The sequence below is a fragment of the Oncorhynchus kisutch genome, linkage group LG10, assembly GCF_002021735.2.
Source record: "Oncorhynchus kisutch isolate 150728-3 linkage group LG10, Okis_V2, whole genome shotgun sequence".
NCBI lineage: Eukaryota > Metazoa > Chordata > Actinopteri > Salmoniformes > Salmonidae > Oncorhynchus > Oncorhynchus kisutch.
In genome coordinates, this window is record NC_034183.2 from 51660158 (window position 1) to 51687306 (window position 27149).

Below are 27149 nucleotides of genomic sequence, written 5' to 3' on the forward strand. Positions count from 1 at the left end.
CCCTCGCAGTGGTTGGTCTTCATTACTGTTGTCAGTCTCTATCGCTATAGTACACAATGGCTCAAATTCAATTGTAATGTTTGTAAATGATGTTCTTAGATCATAATCTACCAAACATATGGCAACGTAATGTTATTTCATGTTATTTTGATTCAGGAATATGGGATATTAGTTTGTGTTAAGCATCCTCATGTTATCCTTTCAACACCTTGAGTGTGTCTGAAGTCCCTGGGGCCAATTCATTGAGTTGTGGATGAAGTCACAGTGAGTATCTCTGTAGACCCTGATCGCCCTCCACTGGGCTAGCAACATCTCAGACAACTCTCCACTGTGATATGAGAGACTTGGCAAGCATTCTGACACAAAAAATGGCTGCTGTGCATCACTCGGGTAAGTCAAGTGTTACAAATTGGTAGTGGGCGAGGTGACGGAGTTCACTCCTTACAATTTAACATATTTTGACACCTCGTGAAACGAACAATATAAATGTAATCCAGCATTATTGTATTATGTCAATGGTTTTCCTTGAAAGGACCCACTGTCATCCAGTGTGTTTTTAAAGGTGGACTAGGCCATATTGAAGAAGCATCTTAGAGCAGAAGTGCGGATCTATGATCCGTCCCTGTCCATATATTATTCATTAATATCCAATAGACTAAACTGATCCTATATCAGCACTCCTACTCAGACCCTTTGAACAAAGGGCTTTGAACAGCTGCTCAGCCATGCTGTGTGGGTTAGCTCCTCCAGCACAGTGCCCATCAGGTTCCCAGCCTCCCAAAAGGACCATTAGGAATCCATGACTCACGGTCCAGTCTACACATTATGACCTCATCATTAAGACATCCCCACTTTGATCACTCACCCTGGTGCAAATTCTATCCCCATCACCTCATCATGGCTACTTACCATTGAGGTTTTATGATTGTTTTGTACAGTACACGGCCGTTCTGTCCTATGCTATGTGCTGATTCTAATTAGATAGTATGTTAAATGACACAGCACATATTTTAACATTTGAATGTACAATACTTTACACAAGGTTTCAGTGAAAGACTGACACAAAACCACAATAAAATGACCTGAATGGGGAATGTGGAGAAGTAGGAAATTCAAGATGGAGATAAAAGGAAATGCAAACAAAAAGGCCTGTTTTTGATTAACTAAACCATTCCCATCTGTGTCAGCCATACTAATCTAGCTCCACCAATCAACAAAGGAAAACGCAAAGAGCCAATTTGAACATTTCTGAAAAAACACCTAAATAAATACAGTACTCCATTTTGTGCAGGGATTCAATAGTCTGTTACCTCCACATGCACATGCTGTACTCCCCCACTACCCCCTCATGGCTGCACATCCAGACTCTGTCTATGTCCCAATTGGCACCCCATTCCCTACACACTGGGCAAAATCTGGTTGAGTCAATGTTGTTTCTACATCATTAAATTCCCGTTAGTTGACAACTCAACCAAATGTAAATCAAAACTGGATGTTGAACTGATGTCCGTGCCCAGTGGGATGGACCCTCGTCGAAAGTAGTGCACTGTAGGGAGTAGGGTGCCATTTGGGAATATGTAGTGCCCCCCTCACTGCCCCCTCATGGCATCAACAGAACACCAGAGTCACAAGCCCCCAGACAGTGATGAATGGCTTCCTCTTACTGGACTCTCAGGACAGTCACAGTCCTTGGCCCCAGTGGGATTTGCCTTGATGCTAGACTCCTCTGCTCTCCCATGGTACATGGGGCTTAGGTTACATTCATCATTCCGAATGGGCATGGACATTGGGAAACGGAAGTGGGATTAACTATAGACCGCTCAGGTAAACTGTCTGAGCGAGCACAAATGAACAAAGCCTTATTGATCATGATGGTGAATATATTTGTTATTTTTTCTATGACAGGCCTTCCTGACTGAGGGGAATGTACTGTCATAGAAAATAGCCCCCAAAACAGGCCTACTTTAACCCTGTTTTTAACAGTTCATGATTATAGCAATGAAATACTGTAGGAGTCCTGGAAATATTGAAGCAACCTTCAAAGAAATTGTGCCTGTTAAAAACGTAAATACATACAAAGTGAGAGGAGCTGAAGGACAATTGTGATTCACAACACATTTTCCCAGCTTTTATTTTCAGTACTCCGCATTAGGGGTTATAATATGGACAGGTTTGTTAAGAAATGTATAATCAAAACATAGTTTATAAAAGTGTATAGTAAGCATTACATATATACTACAAAAAGTAAGAACTTTAAATTAAAACTTGTTAAAAGCAATTATTTCTAAACTAGCTGTAATGAAGGTTCAAGTGTCCATTTTGTATACTATTTTCAGGTATAACTCAAATATACAGTTGTCCTCTGGTCTAGTTTCATCACATTACTCCTAAATCAATTCAGTGACTTTATATTTCACTTACTAGCAGTACTCCCAGTAAAATACGTTCACACAGAGCTTTGAATAGTTGAATTTAACACAATTGTATATGGAAATACTAGCTAATGAATTAATACAAAGGTTACAATACAAGAGTAACAATCTTAACATAATAAATGCACTAAACTTTTACAAAGTTATCCGTTTGTGTTTTTTTTTTTGTGTGTGTGTGTGAAACAGAAGTGTCCAGTCTGAGTTGAGGGAAGACAGACACATCACTCAAAAGGCAAACATGTCAGCAATAATCCTTAATCTTCCTTAAACTTCATACTGCAATTAAAACACACATAGCAGCTCCCTGTTTATTGTACAAGGGAAACTTAAGGAAGTACAGTCAATTTAAAGTGTCAAAGAGTCCTTCATCCTTGAATTCATGTCAATTATACATACCGTTGAAGTTGGAAGTTTACATACACCTTAGCCAAATACATTTAAACTCAGTTTTTCACAATTCCTGACATTTAATCCAAGTAAAAATTCCCTGTTTTAGGTCAGTTAAGATCCCCACTTTATTTTAAGAATGTAAATTGTGAGAATAATAGTAGAGAGAATGATTTATTTCAGCTTTTATTTATTTCATCACATTCCCAGTGGGTCAGAAGTTAGTATTTGGTAGCATTGCCTTTCAATTGTTTAACTCGGGTCAAATCTTTCGGGTAGCCTTCTACAAGCTTCCCGCAATAAGTTGGGTGAATTTTGGCCCATTCCTCCTGACAGAGCTGGTGTAACGGAGTCAGGTTTGTAGGCGTCCTTGCTCGCACACACTTTTTCAGTTCTACCCACAAATGTTCTATAGGATTGAGGTCAGAGCTTTGTGATGGCCACTCCAATACCTTGACTTTGTTGTCCTTAAGACATTTTGCCACAACTTTGGAAGTATGCTTGGGGTCATTGTCCATTTGGAAGACCCATTCGCGACCAAGCTTTAACTTCCTGACTGATGTCTTGAGATGTTGCTATGACACAAGTCATTTTCCCCAAAAAAATTTACAGACAGATTATTTCACTTATAATTCACTGTATCACAATTCCAGTGGGTCAGAAGTTTACACTAAGTTGACTGTGCCTTTAGACAGCTTGGAAAATTCCAGAAAATTATGTCATGGCTTTAGAAGCTTCTGATAGTTGAAATCATTTGAGTCAATTGGAGGTGTACCTGCGAATGTATTCCAATGCCTATCTTTCAAGGCCTACCAAACTCAGTGCCTCTTTGCTTGACATCATGGGAAAATCTAAAGAAATCAGCCAAGACCTCAGAAAGAAAATTGTAGACCTCCACAAGTCTGGTTCATCCTTGGGAGCAATTTCCAAACGCCACGTCCTAACAGACTGGGCCACAACTATAGTTTGTTAACAAGAAATGTGTGGAGTGGTTGAAAAATGAGTTTTAATGACTCCAACCTAAGTGTATGTAAACTTTTAGACTTCAACTGTACATGATGAATGGTCTGGAGTAAGTGTAAGGACAAGGGGTGGTTACAACATGTCTCCTAAACGGAGAGATCCTAAAGCATACTATAATGATTTATAAAAGCCATACCATGAATAATACAGTCAGATGTATAATTATGATACATGTTAAAACCAAATGCAGGCACCGGCCCAACAATATACATTTCTTTATGTTTTATCCATGTTTTTTTTAATCATCTATACGTGCTTGCTGGCTAGGAGCAGTGTTTAAAATATTGGGGCCAAGAGCCATTTTGAAATAATGGGAGAAATACAGAAATGTTATGTCAGACAGTAGCAACCCATTAAGAGCATTGTCGTCATCTGCAGAATAATACAAGTTTGAAGCTCATCTTCGTGCTGCCAGAAACACACGAGCTAGAAAACGATTAGAGCCTCACAAGAGAGCAATACACCCTCAGGTCAGTTCTATATTCTATATTACAGGTCAGTTCTATATTCTATATTACAGGTCAGTTCTATATTCTATATTACAGGTCAGTTCTATATTCTATATTACAGGTCAGTTCTATATTCTATATTACAGGTCAGTTCTATATTCTATATTACAGGTCAGTTCTATATTCTATATTACAGGTCAGTTCTATATTACAGGTCAGTTCTATATTCTGTATTACAGGTCAGTTCTATATGACTACATTCACCATTAAAACTCAATCTTTACAATGTAAAATGTCAAAGTACATCTCAACTCTTCAATCCAACATATTGCGCGCATATGTTTGAAATCCACGAGTTACTCTTCAATATCTTTTATACTGTATGACACAACAAAAGCCGCAAGCAAAGGCCTCACTGAAGATTAACAGGTGAGATGTTATGATGTGCAGCAGTCAAAAAGGAACAATCCCAAAACCTTAATATTGACTTTTTTTATACCAGTAATCCTGGTGTACCATTGCAGGCAGAAGGGTTGTTGTACACTAGCAAAGGCCAACGAGTGAATGCAGTAAAGCACAGCTAACTGATTGGATGGGTGAAGATTATGCAACCTGTATCCTAACCAGTGTAGATAGTGTCCATGTCAAGTCCACTTTTTCCCCTTGTCTGGGGTCACATTGCCTTGTGCGTCTAAACCACATAAACCTGCTCTATCACAGTCTATAACAAAGGGGGGATGGTGGTGAATGAGAAGGAGGATGAAGAAGAGTTTTGGCACCTCCAGAACCTTGGCATTTCAATGCTTCCCCTTTCCCCACCCCCACCCATACTTTGTATAGATATGGGTCTGAGGCAGAGCCAAGAGGGTGGCACTGGTAGCAGCCACAGACACATTGGTGCGCACAGGTCGTGCTGAGCTGCCCCAATGCAACTTCATGTGGTGACGCAGGTTGGAATTGCTGGAGAAGCGCTTGTCGCACTGCTGGCAGGAGAAGGGTTTCTCCTTGGTGTGGATGCGCCGGTGGATTATGAGCTGGGTGGACACACGGAAGGACTTTCCGCACTCCGGGCACTTGTAGCGCTTAGTCTCCGTATGGATGCGCCGGTGGTTCTTGAGGGCGTTCAGATTGTGAAACTCCTTTTGACAGGAGGGGCAGAAATAAACGCCTGTCTTGTGGATGGTCTTGTGGTTGAGGAGGGAGCTAGCGTGACGGTAAGCACGGCCACACTGGTCACAGACGTGTGATTTGGCCCCCACACCAATTACCGGTTTACCTGAAAATGTAAACGTTGAACTTGTATTAAACCACACCTCCAGAAACCTTGGCTTTTCAATGTATATCACAGCGGCACTTTCCCTTCCCCCGCATATAGAAATGGGCTTGAGCGCATACCCAGGAAACTGGAAGGAGCTGAGCCGCTCCAGTGCAACTTCATGTGGTGGCGTAGGTTGGACTGGCTGGAGAAGCGTTTGGCGCATTGCTGGCAGGAGAAGGGCTTCTCCTGGGTGTGAATGCGCTGGTGGACGATGAGTTGGCTAGGAGCACGAAAGGCCTTTCCACAATCTGAGCACCGGTGGCGTTTGACCTCAGTGTGGATGCGCCGATGGGTCTTGAGAGCCATCAGGTTGGAGAACTCCTTCTGACAAGAGCTGCAGAAATAGGCACCTGTCTTGTGGACGTTCTTGTGGTTCTGGAGAGATCCGGCATGGCGGTAACCACGGTCGCACTGGTCACAGACATGCGACTTGGGTGGTCTCCCTGCGCCAATTGGTGGATGACCTGAAAATGTAAAATGTAGGAATTGTGTCATGCCATAATTCTAATATTTCGTTTGTATAAACATTCATGCTGGCTTCACATGCACGGGGAAAATGGGGAAACTGGGAAGTCATAGGCCCGACATGGTTGTGTTCAAGTTCTTTTGAAGTTGGAACAATTCTTAATGAAGTAAGCTAGCTTGCTTAACATCAACAATATGGTCAGACTAGCTACATTATACATAATGATAAGGTTGTAATTATCAAAAACATATTTGTTGTCAAATGTAAAAGGTCCGTGGTGAAACGTCACAACTTGGGTAACAAAAATGTCTCTGTACTTGTAATTTCGACTTGGACAGTGCTTCAAGTGAAATTTCCCACGGGGAACTAATGTGAAAGCTGCATTAGAAACAGCTTCATCAATAATTCTTCAACAATTAAAGGTGCATTCCGTAACATTTCCACATGCACATAGATCTTAATATATCGGTAGTAATAAATTAATACTATTAATTGAGACAAAAACAAAAAGAACTGTCAACCCGAGTGGCACGTCATGGCTACCCTCAGTTTATACAAAATGCAGCGTCTTCTTGATTCAATATTGGTTCTACTTTTCAGAAGTTGAAATTGACACAGAATTGTGTCTACAAAATAATATTTTGGACTTATGTCATATTCTTCAAAATCAGAGAGGGAGTCAAAAATATCACTGAAATGTTACAGTTAGCACCTTTAACAATAAATTGTTTTTCGGGCAATTCACCTGAGCCTTTTCAATATACAATCAAACCATTGGGCAAATCAAATTGGCCTTCCCTACACTGATGGCGTACTGAGCTTTGAGTCAAACGGTGAGGCTACATGTGTTGTAAACGTCATTCTCCCACTGTACACTGCAGGTATATGGGTTATTTATGCATTTCCACTAGCGACCAGTATTTCATTTGGTCGTTTACAAAGCTTTGTAACTGTACCTTTGAATTTGGTGGAAGAATCTGATGTCTCAATTTGGGAAAAAATGTATAGCTACAGTTAATTATATTCAACACGGGTGGATCTTTATTAAGCACAAACTATCATGCATATATAAAAGACGAAATGTACATGAAAACAAAACAAATATGGAACAGGTCAGAGTTACATGTGTAAGATTACAGGCGAGAGATGTGTATCTTCAATATCTGGGCTAGTTTCATATTCATGGTGACAAATACACAAACATTGGGAGACAGCAATATTGCAATGTTGATTCTCCAACCCTTAGGACAATTTACTCAAAAAACGATTTCATTTGGTTTCTCCCAATACTTGAGTGTTCCTTAATCAACCCAGACAAAAATATTTTATTCCGTTAATTTGAGCAGCCACTTGTTAGTTTAACATATTAATCTAAGAGTTTATGGGAAGCAATTGAACAAAAAAATGGACATCCAAAAACACACTTCACCACCACGCAGACACTCCATCCAACGTGTAGTGACCACGCTCTTGAACAACATGTAATAGAAATGCACTGTGGTTGCTAGACGTTGGTATCAGCTCAACAGATTCCATATGGACACTGTGTGTTAGCGTGCTAAGCTAACTAGCGGCAAATATGCACACTCAGACTTGACTGGGTTGATAAATGTAAAAAAAAACTACGTGGAAAAATGAGGTTGGTCTAAACATCAGCTAAGTGGAAAAACTAAAGAAAGGAGTTTGAGGATATTCTTCTTCCAAGGATGAAAGAACTCTAAACCCATCTGGTTGATTATAAAATAAGGTATATTTTCAACAACCACATTGTAAACTCAATATTATTGTGATTATGTGTTGCATAAAAGAAACATATATTCTAGCATCAAGATAATGGAATGCATTCAAAGATTGTACCTTAAAGATTACATATAGGTGCATTAGTGTCCATTTTCTTTTTGAATTGTTTGGACTAACATGAGCAAATGACTGAAAATGACAAGAGGTCAAATCCTCTAGGGCTGTGTTTATACAGGGAGCCTTATGACAATCTTTTTCTCCACTAATTGCCATTTTAACTAATATAGATCAGCTCTGAATAAGATCTGATGTGAAAAGATCTGATGTGATTGGTCAAAATAACATTTAGTGGAAAAAATATCAGCAATGGGCCGTCTTCGTACACAGCCTAGGTGTGTGATGAGGGCACCAGCCTTTCTAAAGGCAACAAGGTAAATAACATGATCAAACTTCATCCGCAGTCTACATCATTTGCTTAAAGATCTGCAATTGTATACCCCCCTTCCTTACATATCCTCAAACAGGTCAATTATTTGGCCCCTCAACTAGACACATTTTAATTTGACCAATTCACTGAAGTGAAAAATGTTCAAGCCAGGTCTTTAACAAGGTCAAGTTAACCCAGGTTGATTTCACCTTCACAGGTTAAAAATGGCCTGTGCGAAAACAAGTTAATTATTAAAACACTTAACACTTTCAAAAGTACATTAAAAGCGTGGAGTTAAAGGACAATTGATTCACCACAATGTTCTTCACTTGTTTTCGAGCTATTTATTTTCAGTACTCAGCATTAGGGGTTATAATATGGACAGGTTTTGTTAAGAAATGAATTATGAAAACATAGTTTATAAAAGTGTGTAGTAGGCATTACATACATGTATGAAACAAAGTTAGAACTGAAAATTATTCATTATAGTTGTTCAAACCAAATCCTTTCAAATCTAACCGTAATGATGGTTGGAAGTGTCCACTTTTAACCAATTCTGGAGAAAACGCAAGAGTTCAATTAAAATAGTTAGTTGTCCTGTGGTCTAGTTATCACATTGCTCTTAAAAATCACTTCACTGCCACTTTATATTTCACTTACTAGCACCAGCGCTCCCAGTAAAAGGTGTTCACAGAGCTTTGAATAGTCAAAACGCAATTAAATAAAAGAAATACTAATAAATACAAGGGTTACGATTAAGGTGTAACAAAAACTTAAGAGAATGAGGACTGAATGCACAAACAATTCACAAAGTCATCCCTTTTGAGTGTGAGCTTTTTGTGAAACAAAAGGAAGTCCAGTCTGACTTGAGGGGAGACGGTCACAACATCACTTCAGAAATAATTCCTTAATCTTTGTACTGCAATCAAAAACACACATTATACAAGTTCCCCGTTTATTGTACAAGGGATTTTTTTTTTTTTAAACCATAACAAATTGAGACAACATGGAGTACTGTAACAAGTGTTCTTTGGGAGTCCTTCATACTTGACTCCATGTCAATTATACATACAGGATGAATAGTCAGGGGTAAGTGTAAGGAAAGGGGGTGGTTACAACACAGCTCCTAAACAGAGATCCTAAGACTAGCGTTTTCCATTACAAGTGTTAATATAAATAAATACATTCTACAATGATCTGTTTTATAAAAGTCGAACTGTAAATAATACAGTCAGAAGTACGATTACGATACAGGATAAAACCAAATGCCGGCATGGGCCTAACAATATACATTTTCTTTCCTTTTTTAAAATGTTTAAACCACAACTTATTGTCTATACATGTTTACTAGTTAGGCGCAGTGTTTAAAATATGGGTGCCCAGAATGTTTTTTTTTATTTATTTTTTATATATTAGGAGGAATACACAAATGTGATGCCAGAAAGAAGCAACCGATAAAGAGCATTGCTGTCATCTGCAGAATAATAAGGTTTGAAGCTCATCTTCGTGCTGCAAGAAACACACAAGTTAGAAAACGATTAGAACCTCACAAGAGAGCAATACACCCTCAGGTCAGTTCTATATTACAGAAATGTGACATCTCCATCCACTGCATTAATTCACCGTTAAAACTACATTTTTACAATGCCAAAGTACATCTCCACTCTTGGTTCCAACATATTGCTCACCTCAGAGATACTGTTTGAAATAAAAAATGTCTTACTGTTTAAGATGTTTTGTAGAACAGGACAAAGGCCGCATGCAAAGGCTTTATCCAAAATCAACAGATATGGAATGGGATGTCATGATGTGCAATGCATTCAAACTGCAAAGATGCCACAAAGAAAACCTTAACATTGGTCAAATTCATCAATGTGGTTGACTTGGTGAGCGTCACGCCACACTCTTGGCATGGCATGAGGATGTTCTTCCTAATGTGCCAGGTTTGCTGTAACTTTGACACTGGGGCTTAACAGTCAAAACACAGAGAAATCTACAATCATCTACTGTGCAACATGCAACAGGGGCTATGACAACCGTATATCATTAAGGTTTCTAAAGGGCCGAACAGAGAAGTCTGTTCACTGATTGAGCAATAATCCTTGTGTACCATTACAGGCGAATGGGTTATTGTCCCCTAGCAAAGGCCATCGAGTGAATGCAAGCAAGAGTAGCCATGCTGGTTGGGATGAAGCGGATGGGGGAAGCTTTTGCCATCAGACTGTCTTAACCAGTGTAGATGTCGTCCATGCCAAATCAGTCCTCTCCCCCTCCACCCTCCCTGGTCTCAGGTTGCATGCAAGGCCTGGGTCTCTAAAACACATCTGCTCTGTGAAAATCTACAGATATAAACCTCACACTATACAACAAGAGCGAGATGGTGGTGAATGAGAAGGGGACTAAGAGTTTTGGCACCTCTAAAACCTTGGCATTTCAATGAATCTCACACTAGCACCCCCACCCACCACCCATACTTATAGAAATGGGCCTGAGGGCATACCCAAGAAGCTGGCAGCGCCCATGGCCATGGTGGGGGGCGCTGAGCTGCTCCAGTGCACCTTCTGATGGTGGCGCAGGTTGGACTTGCTGGAGAAGCGCTTGTCGCATTGCTGGCAGGAAAAGGGCTTTTCCTTGGTGTGGATGCGCCTGTGGCAGATGAGCTGGGTGGACACACGGAAGGACTTTCCGCAGTCGGGGCACTGGAAACGTTTGGGCTCAGTGTGAATACGCCGGTGGTTCTTGAGGGACATCAGGTTGGGAAACTCCTTCTGACAGGAGTTACAGAAGTAGGCGCCTGTTTTGTGACTGTTTTTGTGGTTGAGGAGGGAGCTGGCGTGGAGGTAGCCTCGGCCGCACTGGTTGCAGACGTGCGACTTGGTCCCCGTCGCCCCACGGCTCCTGCTGCCACTGGGGCCTTGGAAGGACAGGGAGTTAATTTTGGGTAGTCCATTGGGGACCAGTCCTTGGGCCTGCAACAGCGTGAGATCCAGGCCGGAGTCCCAGTTAAGGCCTGAGCTCCCGCCCCCGGATGTGCCCCCAGAGGCTCCCCCAGCCATGGCCTGTTTCTGCTGGGGGGGCCTGGGGGCTTGGCCGTGGGAGATCTCCTGGTGGAGCCGGAAGCTGGCCTGGCTGGGGAAGCTGCGCTGGCAGGGGCCACAAGTTAGCTCCCTCTCCTTTAGGTGGACGCGACGGTGGCTGTTGAGCTGGGAGGAGACACGGAAAGCCTTGCCGCATTCTGGGCAGCGGTGACGCCGAATCTCTGAATGGATGCGCCGGTGGTTCTTGAGGGCCAGGAGGTTGGAATAGGTCTTGAGGCACACAGCACAGTGGTAAATGCCGACGGTGTGGGTGTTTTTGTGGTTCAGGAGGGAGCTGGCATGGGCGTAGGAGCGGCCACACTGGTCACATCTGTGGAGAGAGAATAGAAGAAGAAGAAATGAGTAACTGCTTGCGGTCCATTTTTTACTAATCTAACAAAACTAATTGGCTGGTTACCACTTTTCCATTAGATAAAACTTATATCTCTCAAAATAATTTGTACAGGTATATGATCTGGAATCCGGCTTAAAGCTTTGGAGATGACTAAGTGGTTTACCATGTCCTGAAAGAAGAAATAGTCAATTTATACACATAGTAAAAAGGGGGACACATTTCGGTGGAAACAAGGGGGGGGGGGGGGGATATGGATCGTCATTAAATTAGTTTTCAATTATTTGATTGAGAGTCTTAGAAGGTATGTGTGGCTCCCTGCACTGCACATTTGGATACAACAATTCCATCACACTTTCAAAGTTATTGAAATGATTCTGACTTTCTTATTGGCCGCAACTGTGGTGAAATATGGTGGCTTAGTGCAGATTGCCCCACCCCCATAAAATAACTAAATGACAACAAAGCATGTGCAGTGTAGCAAGCTCCAAATACTTACTGTGGATCTAAGGGTAGACCTATGCTCTTTATCAATGTAGTCTTTACTGTAATATCAGCAACAACAAAAAAACAAACATACAAGAACCTTTTCACTTCTATGGTCTTTTACCATTTTAACCAGCTTTTGTGCCTTGACTTTGTCAAACAAAGAAACCCACTAAACTAGGTTTACACTACCAACAACCTAAAAATGTACAATGTACCTATTAAAAAAGAGACAGGGAAGGCACAAACAAAGGAGCACTACAATTCATAACAAGTACAAGGAACACACAAATCATAAATCTTACTTATTATACTATGTCAGCTAGTTTGAATTGATATCAATTAATGGCAGTATTCTTTGTAAAAGCAAAAAATAAAACATCCAACTGAACAATCAAATCAAGTCTGATTCATAGTAGCCTAGGAAACGAATGTATAGCTAACTGAAAGCAAACAGGGTGACTTATCTGGTCTCCACTAATCAATCTGTCCAAACTTCAGAAATATCCGAATTCCGGTGCACGTATGGTCCCAAGGAAGCCGGATTGGAGATCATATACCTGTAATAGACATGTAGAAACCTATGATCTTCACTATTTTCACTTCAAGAATCACAAACAACAGACGAAAACTCACGTGTACCGGCACTCTTCTCCCCCTGTCGTGCTTGCAGTGGCCATCCTCCTGCCCTCCTTGCCTACCTGGTTCTCCCCGCAGCGGTGCCTCGCCAGGCCTGACCTCCCCTGGAAGCTCTTCCCGCAGCTGGTGCAGCCAAAGCGTGTGTGGCCCTCCTCATGGACCTTCTGGTGATTGCGGAGGAATCTGGCTAGCCGGAATGCTTTCCCACAGTGGTGGCAGATGTGCCTCTTCTTCTGCGTGTGAATGCGCATGTGGTTGCGCAGGGCCATGTAGTTGGAGTACGGCTTGTCGCAGTAGGTGCAAGTAAAGGTGCCCGTCTTGTGTGTGTGCTTGTGGTTCAGCAAGCTGCTGGCATGTTTGTAAGAGCAGTTGCAGATGTCACAGCTGTAGGGGCGTTCATCTGGCACAAGGTCAGCCCCATCGATGCTGAGGCTTGAGCTGTTGAGGGAGGCAGAGGATGAAGGGAGCTGCTGAGCAGGGCAGTCATGTGCAGCCAGCTGGTCTGCAGTAGCGAAACCCTCACAGCACCCATCACACTCGTAATCCATTTGAGCAACAGCACCTGCAGCCCCCTTGCAGAGCTGTGCAGAGTGGTGGGTGGTCAGCTGCTTTTGGGTACGGAATCCTTTGCCGCACTCCTGGCAAGTGTGCTTCTTGAGGGCAAAATGAAGACGCAGATGGTTTTTCATGGCCAGGCGGTTCGGGTAAGTGGAGTTGCAGACATTGCAGTGATACTCGCCAATTTTGTGAAGATTCTTGTGATTGGCCAAGCTACCTGCATGACGATAGCTCCGTCCACACTCATCACAGGCGAAGGGTCGTCGTCCCCCTTCTTGTAGATCAAAATTCTGAGCCCTTGAAGTGCCAGCCTCTGAGTAGGGTTGCTTGAAGCCTTGTTGTTGTTGTCCATACTTGACTTCCCCCATTCCAGGGTTCTGGGATTTGGACGATTCTCCTCTCATGGCCTGCATGCCAGAGGGTCCTCCTTGATACCTTCCATTGCCTAGTTTTGCGAGCTGGGCGTGAGCCTTTGCTCTGTGTTCTTCATGGAGCCGAAGGTGGTTTTCCAGCTGCTTCTGGATCTTGAAGGCCTTCCCACACTCCTCACACTTGTGCCTGCAAAAAAAATGTAGGACCAAATTAAAGAGGAGTTAGGAATTGGTAAACACTCCTTTTCCCCATTCCACGATCTGCCAGCCACTTAACTCGCTCCTAACATCATGAGTGGACAAGCCTACTGGCTGAATGGGCACTAGCTATGTTTAGTAATGATGATAAAAGCACATTTGGGGAAAGTTATTTACCATTCAAGTAAAGCCATCGTTTCGGAATCGGGTGCCACTTGGGGACCGCTTCTCCCTGTGCCAGCGGCAGCCTTGCTGTAGCAAGCCAATAAAGGGAAATCACCAGTCAGAAATACATTTTACGTTTAGAATGGATTCAAAAATGTCATGGCCTGGCCATTTCTTGGGTTCCTAGGGGTTGCTTAAGGAGAGTTTTGTTTTTAAATTAGCTTTACAGATTGGACTGTAGCACAGAGTAGACTCTTACATTAAAATGACAATGTTGTTAGTTTTTCAGCTGTGCCGCTGTACAGTGAGGGAAAAGCGGTGTGTTTTCTTCAACAAATCGAATGCCTATTTTTTTACATCAATGCGGAGGCCCTTCAACAGGCAAATTGATTATTCTTACTCATCTAGTATTATTACAATGAAAAATACCACATCTCATTATTTCAGAGAAAATAAAAACCAAATCGATGGAAGAGATACTGTACAATCCAGATTTTAGTGTAAACTGTCCTATTGATGTCAACTGGAAATTTGGACCAAATTCAGCTATGCAAACAGATCTTATGTTATTAATACGCCCACAAAGACAAACAAGTCTCAATGGGGAAAAGCATCAAACAAAAGCTTACCTTTTTAAATCAAAGTGGGTCCTCTGGTGGTTCTTGAGGGCAAGCAGGTTGTAGTAGCGCTTCTGGCAGACAAGGCATCTGAAGACTCCGGTCTTGTGAGATTTCTTGTGGTTGAGCAGGGAGCAAGGGTGCCTGTAGCCCCTTCCACACTGGTCACATTTGTGGGGTCGATCCTCCGAATCTGGCATCTGTTGTCTACGGTCCTGTCCTCCCATATCACGACTGCCCCCAGGTCCTCCAACTCCGCCGCCACCAACTCCGTCTCCGCCAGTCATCCCTTTAGCGCCATTCAATCCTTCTTTGCTCAGCACTCCTCCTCTTCCCTTCCCAGGACACAGGTGAGTAATCAGGTGATGGCGATCAGCAAAGAACATGCCACAGTCAACGCAAATGTGATTCCTCCCATCACCATCCATTTTTCCATTAGTATTGGCGGGATCGGCCCCCATGCTCTGCGCTGCTGCATCTGACCTTTGTGGCCCATGAATCAGTTGGTGGTTTAACAGGTCTTGCTTTCTGGAGAAGCTCTGGCCACAGGTGCTGCAGATAATCCTCCAGTCTGCCTCACCGTTAGGAGAAAGTGCCGAAGTCCCAGGCCCTGTGGGATTGTTAGCATGGCTGCGCAGATGGCTCCTCAGAGCTCTGAGGCTGGCATAATGGTTTCCACACACGGAGCACTGGTACACTTCACCATCATCTTCATCTTCTTTATTCATCCTTTTCCCCCCTCCTTGGGCATGGGACTGAGAACCATACTGAGAGCGCTGTCCATTGCTCTCTTTCACATTTCCTCCACCTGAAGGGAGCGCAGCGCCTCCAGGACTGTTGTAGCCACTCATGTTTCCCATGAATCCATTGGACATCCCCTGGTTCTGTCGCCGTTGGGGGCACATGTGAGACTTGATGCCAGAGATGTCTCCATACATTTCTCCACAGTCAGTGCACATGTGTCTATCAGCCTGGCGGTGGTTCTGGGGAAGAGGGGAGTGCCCAGAGTTGCTCTGGGCAAGGGAGCCATCAAATCGGTCATGGAACTCCAGTGAATCCAAGCCACTGCTGTGTCCACCATCAGGTACAAAGTGAGCAGCGTCACCAAGATTTCCAGGGAGGGAGATAGGGGTGGTTGCGCCGCTCCCCTCCTGCACATAACTATTCTGAGAGTCAAGTGTCAGGGGTTCAGAGGAGAGCCAGTCGCCTTCAGTGTTGAGGGATGATTGGTTGGATGTTCTTCCCTTATGGCTGCGGAGGTGGCTATGCAAGGCTGCCAAGTGCGGATACTGCTTGCAGCAGATGGTACACTGGTAGAGGCCAGTCTGGTGGGAGCGCTTGTGGTTGACCAGGCTTCCAGCATGGCGGTAGCTTTTCCCACAATCCTGACACTTGAAACGACGTTCGCCATCATCAGAAGAAGATTGCACTCTCTCTCCAGATGGTGATGGGTTAGAGTTAGAGCCAATCCCATCAGTGTTCAGGATACCATCCTGACCATGGGAGCCTGGGTGGGGGTCATGGGTCAGGTAATGAACTTTGAGGCTCTCCAGATCAGGATGCCCAGCCCCACAGTATGCACAAGTGTAAATGGGATTATTAACAGGAGGTCCAAGCATTGGGTCAAAGGGGCCACGTTTATCATTTGGCAAAGGAGGAAGGGGCAGAGGGTCACCCAGGGCAGGTGTGTATGCTGGGGAGCGGACAGTGCTGAGATTGTGCGCCATTATCCCAGGGAAACTACGGGAAAGACCCAGTGAAGAGGAGGCTGCATTATGCAACAGGATGTGCTCCTGGAAGTCACTCTTGTTGGGCAAAGCTACCTGGCACAGGTGGCAGAAGCAGTTAGCTGCATCATCGGTTTGGGGAGCAGACGAACGCTGATCAGTCACAGAGTCATGTATGTTGTTAACCATCGATGCTCCAGGAGTCTTAAACTTTGAGTGGGTTCGCTCATGACCATTGAGAGCAGCCAGGTTGTTGAACTGCTTGTAACAGACGGTGCACTTGAACGCCCCTTCCTGATGACATTTCTTGTGATTAACCAGGCTCCCATGGTGGCGGTAGGTCCTATCACACTGATCGCATTTGAATGGACGATCCCAGGCATCATCGGTTACAGGTGACTTCTTATGATCATCTGGGTCATGTGACATCACACCATGACCCATTCCACTGTTGTTCAGGTGACTGCGGGCAAAGCCATCAGACAGGTCCTGTGCAAGACCATAGTTCCTCTCATCATGTCCGTCTTCAGCGCCTTCGTCACCACCGTCTTCCTCTGCCTGGGCACTGCTTGGGGATAGGGTGTGGATACGGAGGTGGTTCTTCAGAGCCACAGCATTGGGCAGGGTTCTGGTGCAGACTGGGCACTGAAAGGAACCCACTTCATGGGATTTCTTATGGTTGGCCAGGCTGCCAGCATGCTTATAGATGCGGCCACATTGCTCACACTCAAACCTGCCATTTTCTTCTTGCTGGTAGTGAGCCTTCATGTGTTCTAATAGACTAGGGGTACTGGGGCAAACCATATCACACTCTTTACAGGGGAAACCCTTGACACGGCTCATATCATGCATTGCCATAGTAGGCGTATACATTTAAGGAAGGGGTATTCAAATCTCAAGATAATAAACAAAGTAGACAAGGGTAAAATAGAGTCTTAGCTCTTGGACTCTGTGGCGTTAGCCATTTTCTTCCCAGAGCTGAAGAAAGTCTTCTCTTTCAGCCATTCAATACCACCCCGTCAGGGCAGCACTGGAAGGATCTGGACACGGAGCTGGCACTGGAAGAGCACTGTTGAAATTGGAAAAACAAAAGGAGGCATTAAATCATTTCGAAGAGACTCAAACCAGAAACGATTATACATACTGAACATCTAGCCATTTGCACTGTCAACGTGGAAAGGTTATCTATTCTATACTGCAAGAAATATGACAAAGAAAACCTTCATTGAAATAATAATGGTCTGGAAAAAGCAAACCAGTTGAAAATCCACCGCATCAGTCATTCAGACCAATAAAATGTTTCCAACATTGAAACTCTACCTATCAAGGGTTCTGGGCAGGGTAAATCAAGCATACCTACATGTAAGAGCAGCAACACACACAGGATTGTTTACCTTATGCCAGCCGAGAGTAATTTGCACTTCTGAACAGAGTGTCGGCAGTAAATCTCACAGCAAAGACCTTGAAGTCACCAGTCACAAATCCTTAAAATACTACAAACCAGAAGAAGGCAGTAGCGTTGTTTGGCAACGCATGTCCATGTGTTTGGCTTAGTTTATGGTCTAGATTCCAACGTTAGCTAGCTAGCTAGCTAGCTGCGCTGATGTTGTCATTTTGTAGAATGGCCAGTATCAACTAGATAACTACCCAACAAGATGATGAAGAAACAATTCAATTCACTCTACATAATCACAGTGCCAGCACATAGCCAAATGTTTAGCACAACATAGCTAGCTAGCTAAGGACACTGCATTAGCGCGGCAGCTAACACAGGAAGCTGTTTCATGGAAACTAATCCATTGTGATTTAATTAGAACATCAATACTAGCTATAGTGGTTAGCTAGCTTGGAGGAAGTATTTAGTGTTGTGTGCATTGCGTCTGTGTACTTAGCTAGCTACCATAACCTAATTGCATATGAAGTGTCACTGGCTTATCCGTGGATAGAGAGAAAATGCAATTTTTGTCACTCTTGTTGGCTACCAAGAGAAATTTTATTGGTCACATACACGTGTTTAGCTGATGTAATTGCAGGTGTAGTGAAACACTTGTGCTTCTAGTTCCAACAGTGCAAAAATATTTAACCATTTGACAACATATACCCAATACACACAAATCTAAGTAAAGGAATGGAATTTATAAAATATTTAAAAAAAATGGATGAGCAATGTCAGAGCGGCACAGACTAAGATACAGTAGAATAGTATAGAATACAGTATATTCATAGGAGATGAGTAATGCAAGATATGTAAACATTAAAGTGACAATATTAAAGTGACTAGTGTTTCATTTATTAAAGTGGCCAATGATGTGTGTATAGGCAGCAGCCTCTGTGTTAGTGATGGCTATTTAACAGTCTGATGACCTTGAGATAGAAGCTATTTTCAGTCTCTCGGTCCCAGCTTTGATGCACCTGTACTGACCTCACCTTCTGGATGATAGCGGGGTGAACAGGCAGTGGCTCTGGTGGTTGTTGTCCGTGATGATCATTTTGGCCTTCCAGTGACATGCTATAGGTGTCCTGCCCAAGGTGATGCTTCGTGCAGACCGCACCACCCTCTGGAGACCCAAGGTTGTGTGTGGTGCAGTTGCCATACCAGGCAGTGATAACCCGACAGGATGCTCTCAATTGTGCATCTGTAAAAGTTTGAAGGTTTAAGGTGACGAGCCACATTTCTTCAGCCTCCTGAGGTTGAAGAGGCGCTGTTGCGCCTTCACCACACTGTCTGTGTGGGTGGACCATTTCAGTTTGTCCGTGAAGTGTCGGCCGAGGAACTTAATGTCCCACCTTCTCCAGTGCTGTCCCGTCGATGTGACCAGGGGGTGCTCCCTCTGCGTTTTTCCAAAGTCCACGAGCATCTCCTTTATTTTGTCGAAGTTGAGTGAGAGGTTATTTTCCTGGCACCACTCCCAGAGCCCACACCTCCTCCCTGTAGGCCGTCTCGTCATTGTTGGTAATCAAGCCTGCTACTGTTTGTCTGCAAATTTGATGATTGAATTGGATACGTGCTTGGCCACGCAGTCATGGGTAAAGAGGGAGTACAGGAGGGGGCTGAGCACACACACCTTTGTGGGGCCCCAGTGTTGAGGATCAGTGAAGTGGAGGTGTTGTTTCCTACCTTCAACACCTGGGGGCGTCCCGTCAAGAAGTTCAGGACCCTATTGCACCGGGTGGGGTTGAGACAGAGGGCCTCAAGCTTATTGATGAGCTTGGAGGGTACAATGGTGTTGAATGCTGAGCTATAGTCAATGACCAGCATTCTTAAATAGGTATTCATTCCTCTTGTCCAGATGAGATAGGGCAGTGTGCAGTGCGATGGCGATTGCATCGTCTGTTGACTTATTGGGGCGGTAAGCAAATTGAAGTGGGTCTAGGGTGACAGGTAAGGTAGAGGTGATGTGATCCTTGACTAGTCTCTCAAAGCACTTCATGATGACAGAAGTGAGTGCTACAGGGCGATAGTCATTTAGTTCAGTTACCTTTGCAATCTTGGGTACAGGAACAATGGTGGCCATCTTGAAGCATGTGGGGACAGCAGTTTGGGGCAGGGAGAGATTGAATATGTCCGTAAACTGACCAGCCAGCTGGTATGCGCATCTCTGATGACGCGGCTAGAGATGCCGTCTGGGCTGGCAGCCTTGCAAGGGTTAACAAGTTTAAAATGTCTTACGTTGGCCACAGAGAACCCACAGTCCTTAGTAGTGGGCCACGCCGGTGGCACCGTGTTATCCTCAAAGCGGGCAAAAAACGTGTTTAGATTGTCTGGACGCAAGACGTCGGTGACCGCGATGTGGCTGGTTTTCCTTTTGTAGTCTGTGATTATCTATAGACCCTGCCACATACAGTACATCTGAGCCATTGAATTACGACTCACTTTGTCTCTATACTGACGTTTTACCTGTTTGATTGCCTTGCAGAGGGAAAAGACTACTCAGCTTTTATTCTGCCATATTCCCAGTCACCTTGCCATGGTTAAATGCAGTGGTTCGCACTTTCAGTTTTGTGCGAATGTTGTCATCCATCCACGGTTTCTGGTTAGGGTAGGTTTTAAAAGTTTTTGGCCACTGACGAGCACTGCGATTCTACAAGTAGAAACGGCATGCCCATCGCTAACAGGTCGGCACGCAGCAGGTACCGCTTTTGTTCTAGCAAGAGAAGGAACGGCCTCCCACTGTGATAAGTACCTATCAGCAGTCTGATTCTCTGCGTTTCATGTTTAATGGTCCTGAAATTGAGGCGATGTCCAGAAACAAAAGCCCAATCCCAAATCGGCCCCTATAAACTTGTGGAGATCTGATAGGTGTACTTTAAGTAACATCGCAATAGCTCTACCTTGTCCTCTGATAGGCCAGGGGGAAGTTTCACCATATTGCTTATACCAATCAAATCCTCTCAGATCTCCAGAAGTGCATTGGGTGAAGGGTTTAAGGTTCAATTTGGGATTGGGCCAACCCCTAGCCCCAAATCCCCGAGACCAGTGGTACTCAACTCTGACCATACGACAGGGTTTTCCAAACTCGGTCCTCTGGACCCCAAGGGGTGCACGTTTTGGTTTTTGCCCGAGCACTACAGAGCTGATTCAAATAATCAACTAATCATCAAGCTTTGATCATTTTAAATCAGCTGTGTAGTGATAGGGCAAAACCAAAACGTACTTCCCTTGGGTGCCCTAGGACAGAGTTTGGGAAATGCTGCCCAACAGGGTATGGAGTAGAGGTCGACCGATTATGATTTTTCAACGCCGATACCGATTATTGGAGGACCAAAAAAGCAGGTACCGATTAATCGGACGATTTTAAAAATACATTAATTTAAAAATTGTATTTGTAATAATGACAATTACAACAATACTGAATTAACACTTATTTTAACTTAATATAATACATCAATAAATCTACTTAGCCTCAAGTAAATAATGAAACATGTTCAATTTGGTTTAAATAATGCAAGAACAACGTGTTGGAGAAGAACGTAAAAGTGCAATATGTGCCATGTAAGAAAGCTAACGTTTCAGTTCCTTGCTCAGAACATGAGAACATATGAAAGCTGGTGGTTCCTTTTAACATGAGTCTTCAATATTCCTAGGTAAGATGTTTTAGGTTGTGGTTATTATAGGACTATTTCCCTCTATACCATTTGTATTTCATTAACCCTTGACTATTGGATGTTCTTGTAGGCACTTTAGTATTGCCAGTGTAACAGTATAGCTTCCATCCCTCTCCTCGCTCCTCCCTGGGCTCGAACTAGCAACACATCGAAGCAGCATTACCCATGCAGAGCAAGGGAAACAACCACCCCAAGGCTCAGAGTGAGTGAAGTTTGAAACACTATTAGCGCGCGCTAACTAGCCAGCCATTTCACTTCGGTTACACCAACCTCATCTCGGAAGTTGATAGGTTTGAAGTCAAACAGCGCAATGCTTGACGCACAACGAAGAGCTGCTGGCAAAATGCACTAAAGTGCTGTTTGAATTCATGTTTATGTAACGGATGTGAAACGGCTAGCTTAGTTAGCGGTGCACGCTAAATAGCGTTTCAATCGGTGACGTCACTTGCTCTGAGACCTTGAGGTAGTGGTTCCTCTTGCTCTGCAAGAGCCGCGGCTTTTGTGGAGCGATGGGTAACGATGCTTCGTGGGTGACTGTTATTGATGTGTGCAGAGGGTCCCTGGTTCGCGCCCGGGTATGGACGAGAGGACGGTATAAAGTACTGTTACATTTACGCGCCTGCTTCTGCCTACCACTGCTCAGTCAGATTATATGCAACACAGGACACGCTAGATAATATCATCAACCAACTAGTGATTATGATTGATAGTTTTTTAGAAGATAAGTTTAATGCTAGCTAGCAACTTACCTTGGCTTACTGCATTTGCGTAACAGGCTCCTTGTGGAGTGCAACGAGAGAGAGAGACAGGTCGTTATTGCGTTGGACTAGTTAACTGTAAGGTTGCAAGATTGAATCCCCGAGCTGACAAGGTGAAAATCTGTCTTTCTGCCCCTGATCGAGGCAGTTAACCTCCCCGTTCCTAGGCCGTCATTGAAAATAAGAATGTGTTCTTAACTGACTTGCCTAGTTAAATAAAGAGTAAATAAAGGTGTAAAAAAATAAGATAAAAATCGGCAAATCGGCGCCCAAAAATACAGATTTCCGATTGTTATGAAAACCTGAAATCGGCCCTAATTAAATCGACCATTCCGATTAAGTCGGTCGACCTCTAGTCTGGAGGCTGCTGGTACTTAATTTATTACACACACCTGGTGTCCCAAGTCAAAATCAGTCCCTGATTAGAGGGGAACATGAAGAAAATTCAGTGGAACTGGCTTTGAAGGTCCAAAGCTTAGTTTGAGTGCCCTAGACCCTGCTTTTTAAAATTATTTCCCTCTAATCAGGGACTGATTTAGACATGGTACACCATGTGGGTGCAATTAATTATCAGGTCGAACAGAAAACCAGCAGTAGTCCTGACCTTGGGAGGGTAAAACGTTTATCTCTCTGCCCTAGACACTTGAAGATCTAAGAGGCAATATGGTAAAAGCTTTACCTTGCCCTCTGATAGACTTGGTGGAATTCTGACATATTTCCTCCACCTAATCCTCTCAGATCACCACAAGTTTCTAGGTCAGGGGTCGAAAACAGGTGGACCGCGGGCCCAAAATCCTCCCACCAGTTATTTTTTGGGGGCTAAATTGTGGTCAATTTGCATTTAAAATTATTATGATCCGGCCCCCCGACAATCAGCTCTGCCAAAAACCCTCCAGCTGACTGGTAAGAAGAACAGGCGAAGCGAGGCTCCACTCCTGTCAATTTGTCCACATGAGAATAGAGCAATAAGCAGACCAAGTGGGGAGCTTATTTGATCAAATTGAAATTTCATAAAGTTTAGGTTGTTACGAATTTAGTGATAAGTGAATGAAATTGTATAGTTGTTTGTTTTGAACACGCGTAGCTGCCCTCTCATTGGCTAGAATGTTCCCAACTGATCTTCCCCCTCCCGCCTGCCTTGCCAACAACTCCCACCGTTAGGGCAGACACAAATTAAAAGATTTTTTACCTACACAGCCCTGAAAGGCTGGTCTAGAGCCCATCCACATCAGATGAACTGCCATTGGTTTATTATACTCAGATCACATTGTGACATGTTGTGGGCCAAAAGTTCCATCCCACCTGAACAGGCTGAAATTCCAGGATTTTTTAAAACAGCTCTTACACAAAAGGGGCGTTATCATAATTTTGACCTTTATGGAAACGTGAGATTAAAAAAACGAATTTTGAACTGCACTGCCCTTTTAACATTCAACACTTGTGCTTTATTGTGGGGTGAAAAAACATGATATCAGTTCACAACCTCTTTGGACACCATAAAGGTTACTTTGGAGTCATTACAACTGTGAATATACATCAACAAACTTAAAAAATATATGTTGTCTTACATTTATAGAATTCAATGCTTTATGTTTTGCCAATGTTTGATGAATAGGACATTTGTTCAAATTAGTCTATAGTTTATTTGAACATATGATTTATCATCTACTGACAGTTGTCAGTGTGGATTCAAAGTTTTACTGATTGTATTTAGGCATATGTGCTAACTAAGGACTTGTGTTGTGAGAACCTTTAGATATGGCTTTTGTTTTATTGGATGTGGCACGTTTGCAGCTTGTTTTCGCTTCCGCCAGGCTGACCAATGTGTCGTGTGCTAAGTTCTTCCTGAAGGATCTTGGGAACCACACCTATAGTTTGCACATTTACAGCACAAAAGACAATACAAAGGTTTGTGGAATGCCTAATTTCACATTGTGAAAAATCTATGTAAGTTCTGTGATAATTCATCCAAATTTGAGATGTTGGACTAAAATATAAGCTAATGCAAGATTGATATTACAGTTGTACACACAATTCTCATTTTAAAAAATGGGTCAAATGCAACATTGGTCATTTTAAGTAACATAAGCCTAGTATTGACATAGGCCTACCAGTATTTGTTCCTGCAGTCAAGTGACCTCAACACCTCAACAGAATACACTTTATACCCTGCATGGGTTAGTCTTACAGCTCTCCTGTGAAAGTGAAAGCCCCATAACCTCTGGGATGGTACCCTGACCCAGGGCTCTAACGACAGGCCATCTGGATGTGCTAGGCTCATCAAGCCAATCAAGATCTGTGTAGCGAAATACCAGATGGGTGGCACTTTGTCTACGGTTTGGGTTGTCTGTCATCTGTTGTTTACACTTTGAAGCATATTCATTGCTGAGCTGAGCCCAGGTTGGAATAAAGGCATATGTCTTTTCAAATGATAACAAAAAAAATCACAATGGGCCCATGGTGTAAAAAGTGACCTGATTTAAATCTCTGGCCTACAGAAGCCATAGTTTCTGTTCTCTTTGGGGAGGAAAATGTCATGTGAATGTGCCCACTTCAGCTCGAGTGGCCATTATCAAACGTGGTGTGAATGATGCAAGTAGCAGAATTATTAAAACGTAAGAATGGGGAGGTGAAGCATAAACAACTTTGGAATACTGACCACTGACTAATTCCCATTTACAACTAAATGCAAAAAAAAAAAAATGCAATGTCTAAGAACTGTCAAATACAATTGTGTAACTAGTTAGCCTAGAAAACAAGCTAAACTCATTTGATAGCAGAAGAAACTATTTTAAACAGCGAAATCACAACCATCTTTACATTAAACGCGCAAATAGTTGTACATACACCGTTTGCTTTTACTAATATCTTTACATTTACTTTGTGTGACTCGATGTTTACACGTGCATTGTTTTGGTTGAGAGCTCGGACGACTTGGGTCTGGAGCTACATTTCAACAAATACAATGTTTTTCTTTCATATTAAGGAGGCCCATGAAACTGTAATTCGAAAAAAAATATATAACGTATAAACTGATTTTGTGGTGGGCGGCGATTCTAACGCGATCCGTGACCTTGGCTTGAATTTTCTACTGAGTTCACACAGCGTAACATTTTCAGGACAAAAGCAGGGCATCTTTACCACCGATCCGCGAGACATTCCGTGCTCTTTTCCATCGGACGACTCCCCAAATTAGGCAACGTCAAGGCCGGAGGACCGAGAAAGCATAAACTATGACATTTTGCTCATAAATGCATAGTTAACTGAAACAACGAATTATTAAAATGTTAATATAATGCGAATTCGCTTTACACAAAAATCTAAGAGAACGACTACATTTCCATCAAATTGCTTTCTAAGAAGCTATTTGCAACTAGCTAGTACGCTAGCCGCGTTTTAGCTAAATTAGCTGTGCAAACATTAGCCTTTTAGCTAGGTCAAGTTGTGAAAAGAGATTACTTCGGATCATATACATGCATATTAAATGTTATAATACAAGTGTAGCTAAATGTGAGACATTACTTCACCTTAAGGAGCAATTGACCTGGCAAACTAATGTAATAATCTGCAACGACCCGACAAACTAGCTAGCGCGGCCGTCTAGCTAAGTACCCCCCACGATGCTAAAAAAAAATACAAGGAAAACGGAAGTTGTTAACTCTACATTTTGCAAGCTCAAATAAATATAAGATGCACATTCTGCATACATGTATGTATATTCCCTTGTTATCTGCACATAACATATTATTTCAATGAATGCCTTAGCAAGCCAAATAACCGTGGCACGCAAATGTTAGCTTGCTGGCTAACGTGCGCTAGCCTAGAACCAACAAAGATCTCGACAAATACACTCTGGCCCATTGATGGAAAACATATATTTTTTATACGTTTTACGCACTCGACTTACCCGTTTAATGACGTTCTTTGCACCAGAGCGAATGATGCCGAATCTGAAAAACACAGCATTTGCGTTCTCATTTAGGAGACTTGTTATTTTTTCAGATCAACAACCGACTTTGGTTCTTCGGTAATTTTTTTCTCCACGGATTCAACATACTTCCTGCAAGCTAGCTGTGTGAAGCGGAGACATACGTACTTTTGCGCGTCATCATGCGCAGAATAACATTTTAGTCTGCATCAAACACCAATATTTTTTAAAAACAGATTACTTTTTTGCATGCTGTACTGTATTTTGCTCTCCAGAAACTGTAACTGGTCCATTTTGCTGATACGCGCTCAATCATGTTGTTAATCCAAATCAGACAAACATCCACAGTTGGTGCAGGCGCTGCTCATAATAGATTCCCGTGAAAACAGCCTTTGCTTCGTGGATCATGAAGGAAATGACATTCCGAGGTCACTATGTCTGTCTATGGTATTGTACATTACAGTCATTGTTTCTTTCATGGTTTGGGAGTGATAGTATAATACTCCAAAATGATTTAGTTTATTAGATTGCAACACTTGATAACCTATAGTTTATTTTCTCAGGGTGTCCAATGTGCTTCACTGTGTTCTAATCTGTTTTCTATTAGCCTATTCCCAATTTAGTTTGAAGTGATCCACATGCAAAAATATTGCTTGTGAAATAGAAATCAAGTGTATCAGTTGACAATTTCACAGCCATCGGATACATTTTATGCCATTATGTTTGTGAATCTATTAGTATTTCCAAGGCATATATGTTTCTTGGCACGCAGATGTAACCTTCCTAACCGTCATTCAAAGCTATTGCAATAATTTATGATAGTTCAATAAGTGACATTTCCATTTGATCCATGAGGTTTCTGTTTTTGCTTTGAAAATGTATAGTTACCTAGAAGCCTGGAGGTAGTCACCTAACCCTGATTATA

The 27149-nt window shown here is 42.9% G+C and overlaps 1 protein-coding gene across 5 annotated transcripts; it reads right to left on the reverse strand.

The window, feature by feature from the left end:
• Positions 1 to 2113: 2113 nt before the first annotated feature.
• Positions 2114 to 26600, reverse strand: LOC109887868 (zinc finger protein 646). Of its 5 annotated transcripts, XM_031833907.1 has the most exons (8): positions 26204 to 26600; positions 22288 to 22317; positions 14718 to 17501; positions 14101 to 14175; positions 12794 to 13912; positions 10743 to 11650; positions 5687 to 6073; positions 2114 to 5567 (listed from the first exon to the last, which is right to left on the reverse strand). In XM_031833907.1, exons 3-8 carry the CDS (start codon positions 17303 to 17305, stop codon positions 5089 to 5091), a joined length of 5556 nt encoding a protein of 1851 aa, XP_031689767.1. In that variant the 5' UTR covers positions 17306 to 17501; positions 22288 to 22317; positions 26204 to 26600; the 3' UTR covers positions 2114 to 5088. The 5 variants fall into 5 exon arrangements, 4 of the variants coding, with proteins under 4 accessions (XP_031689767.1, XP_031689766.1, XP_031689768.1 ...); XM_031833906.1 differs by lacking the exon at positions 22288 to 22317; XM_031833908.1 differs by lacking the exons at positions 14101 to 14175; positions 22288 to 22317.
• Positions 26601 to 27149: the final 549 nt, after the last annotated feature.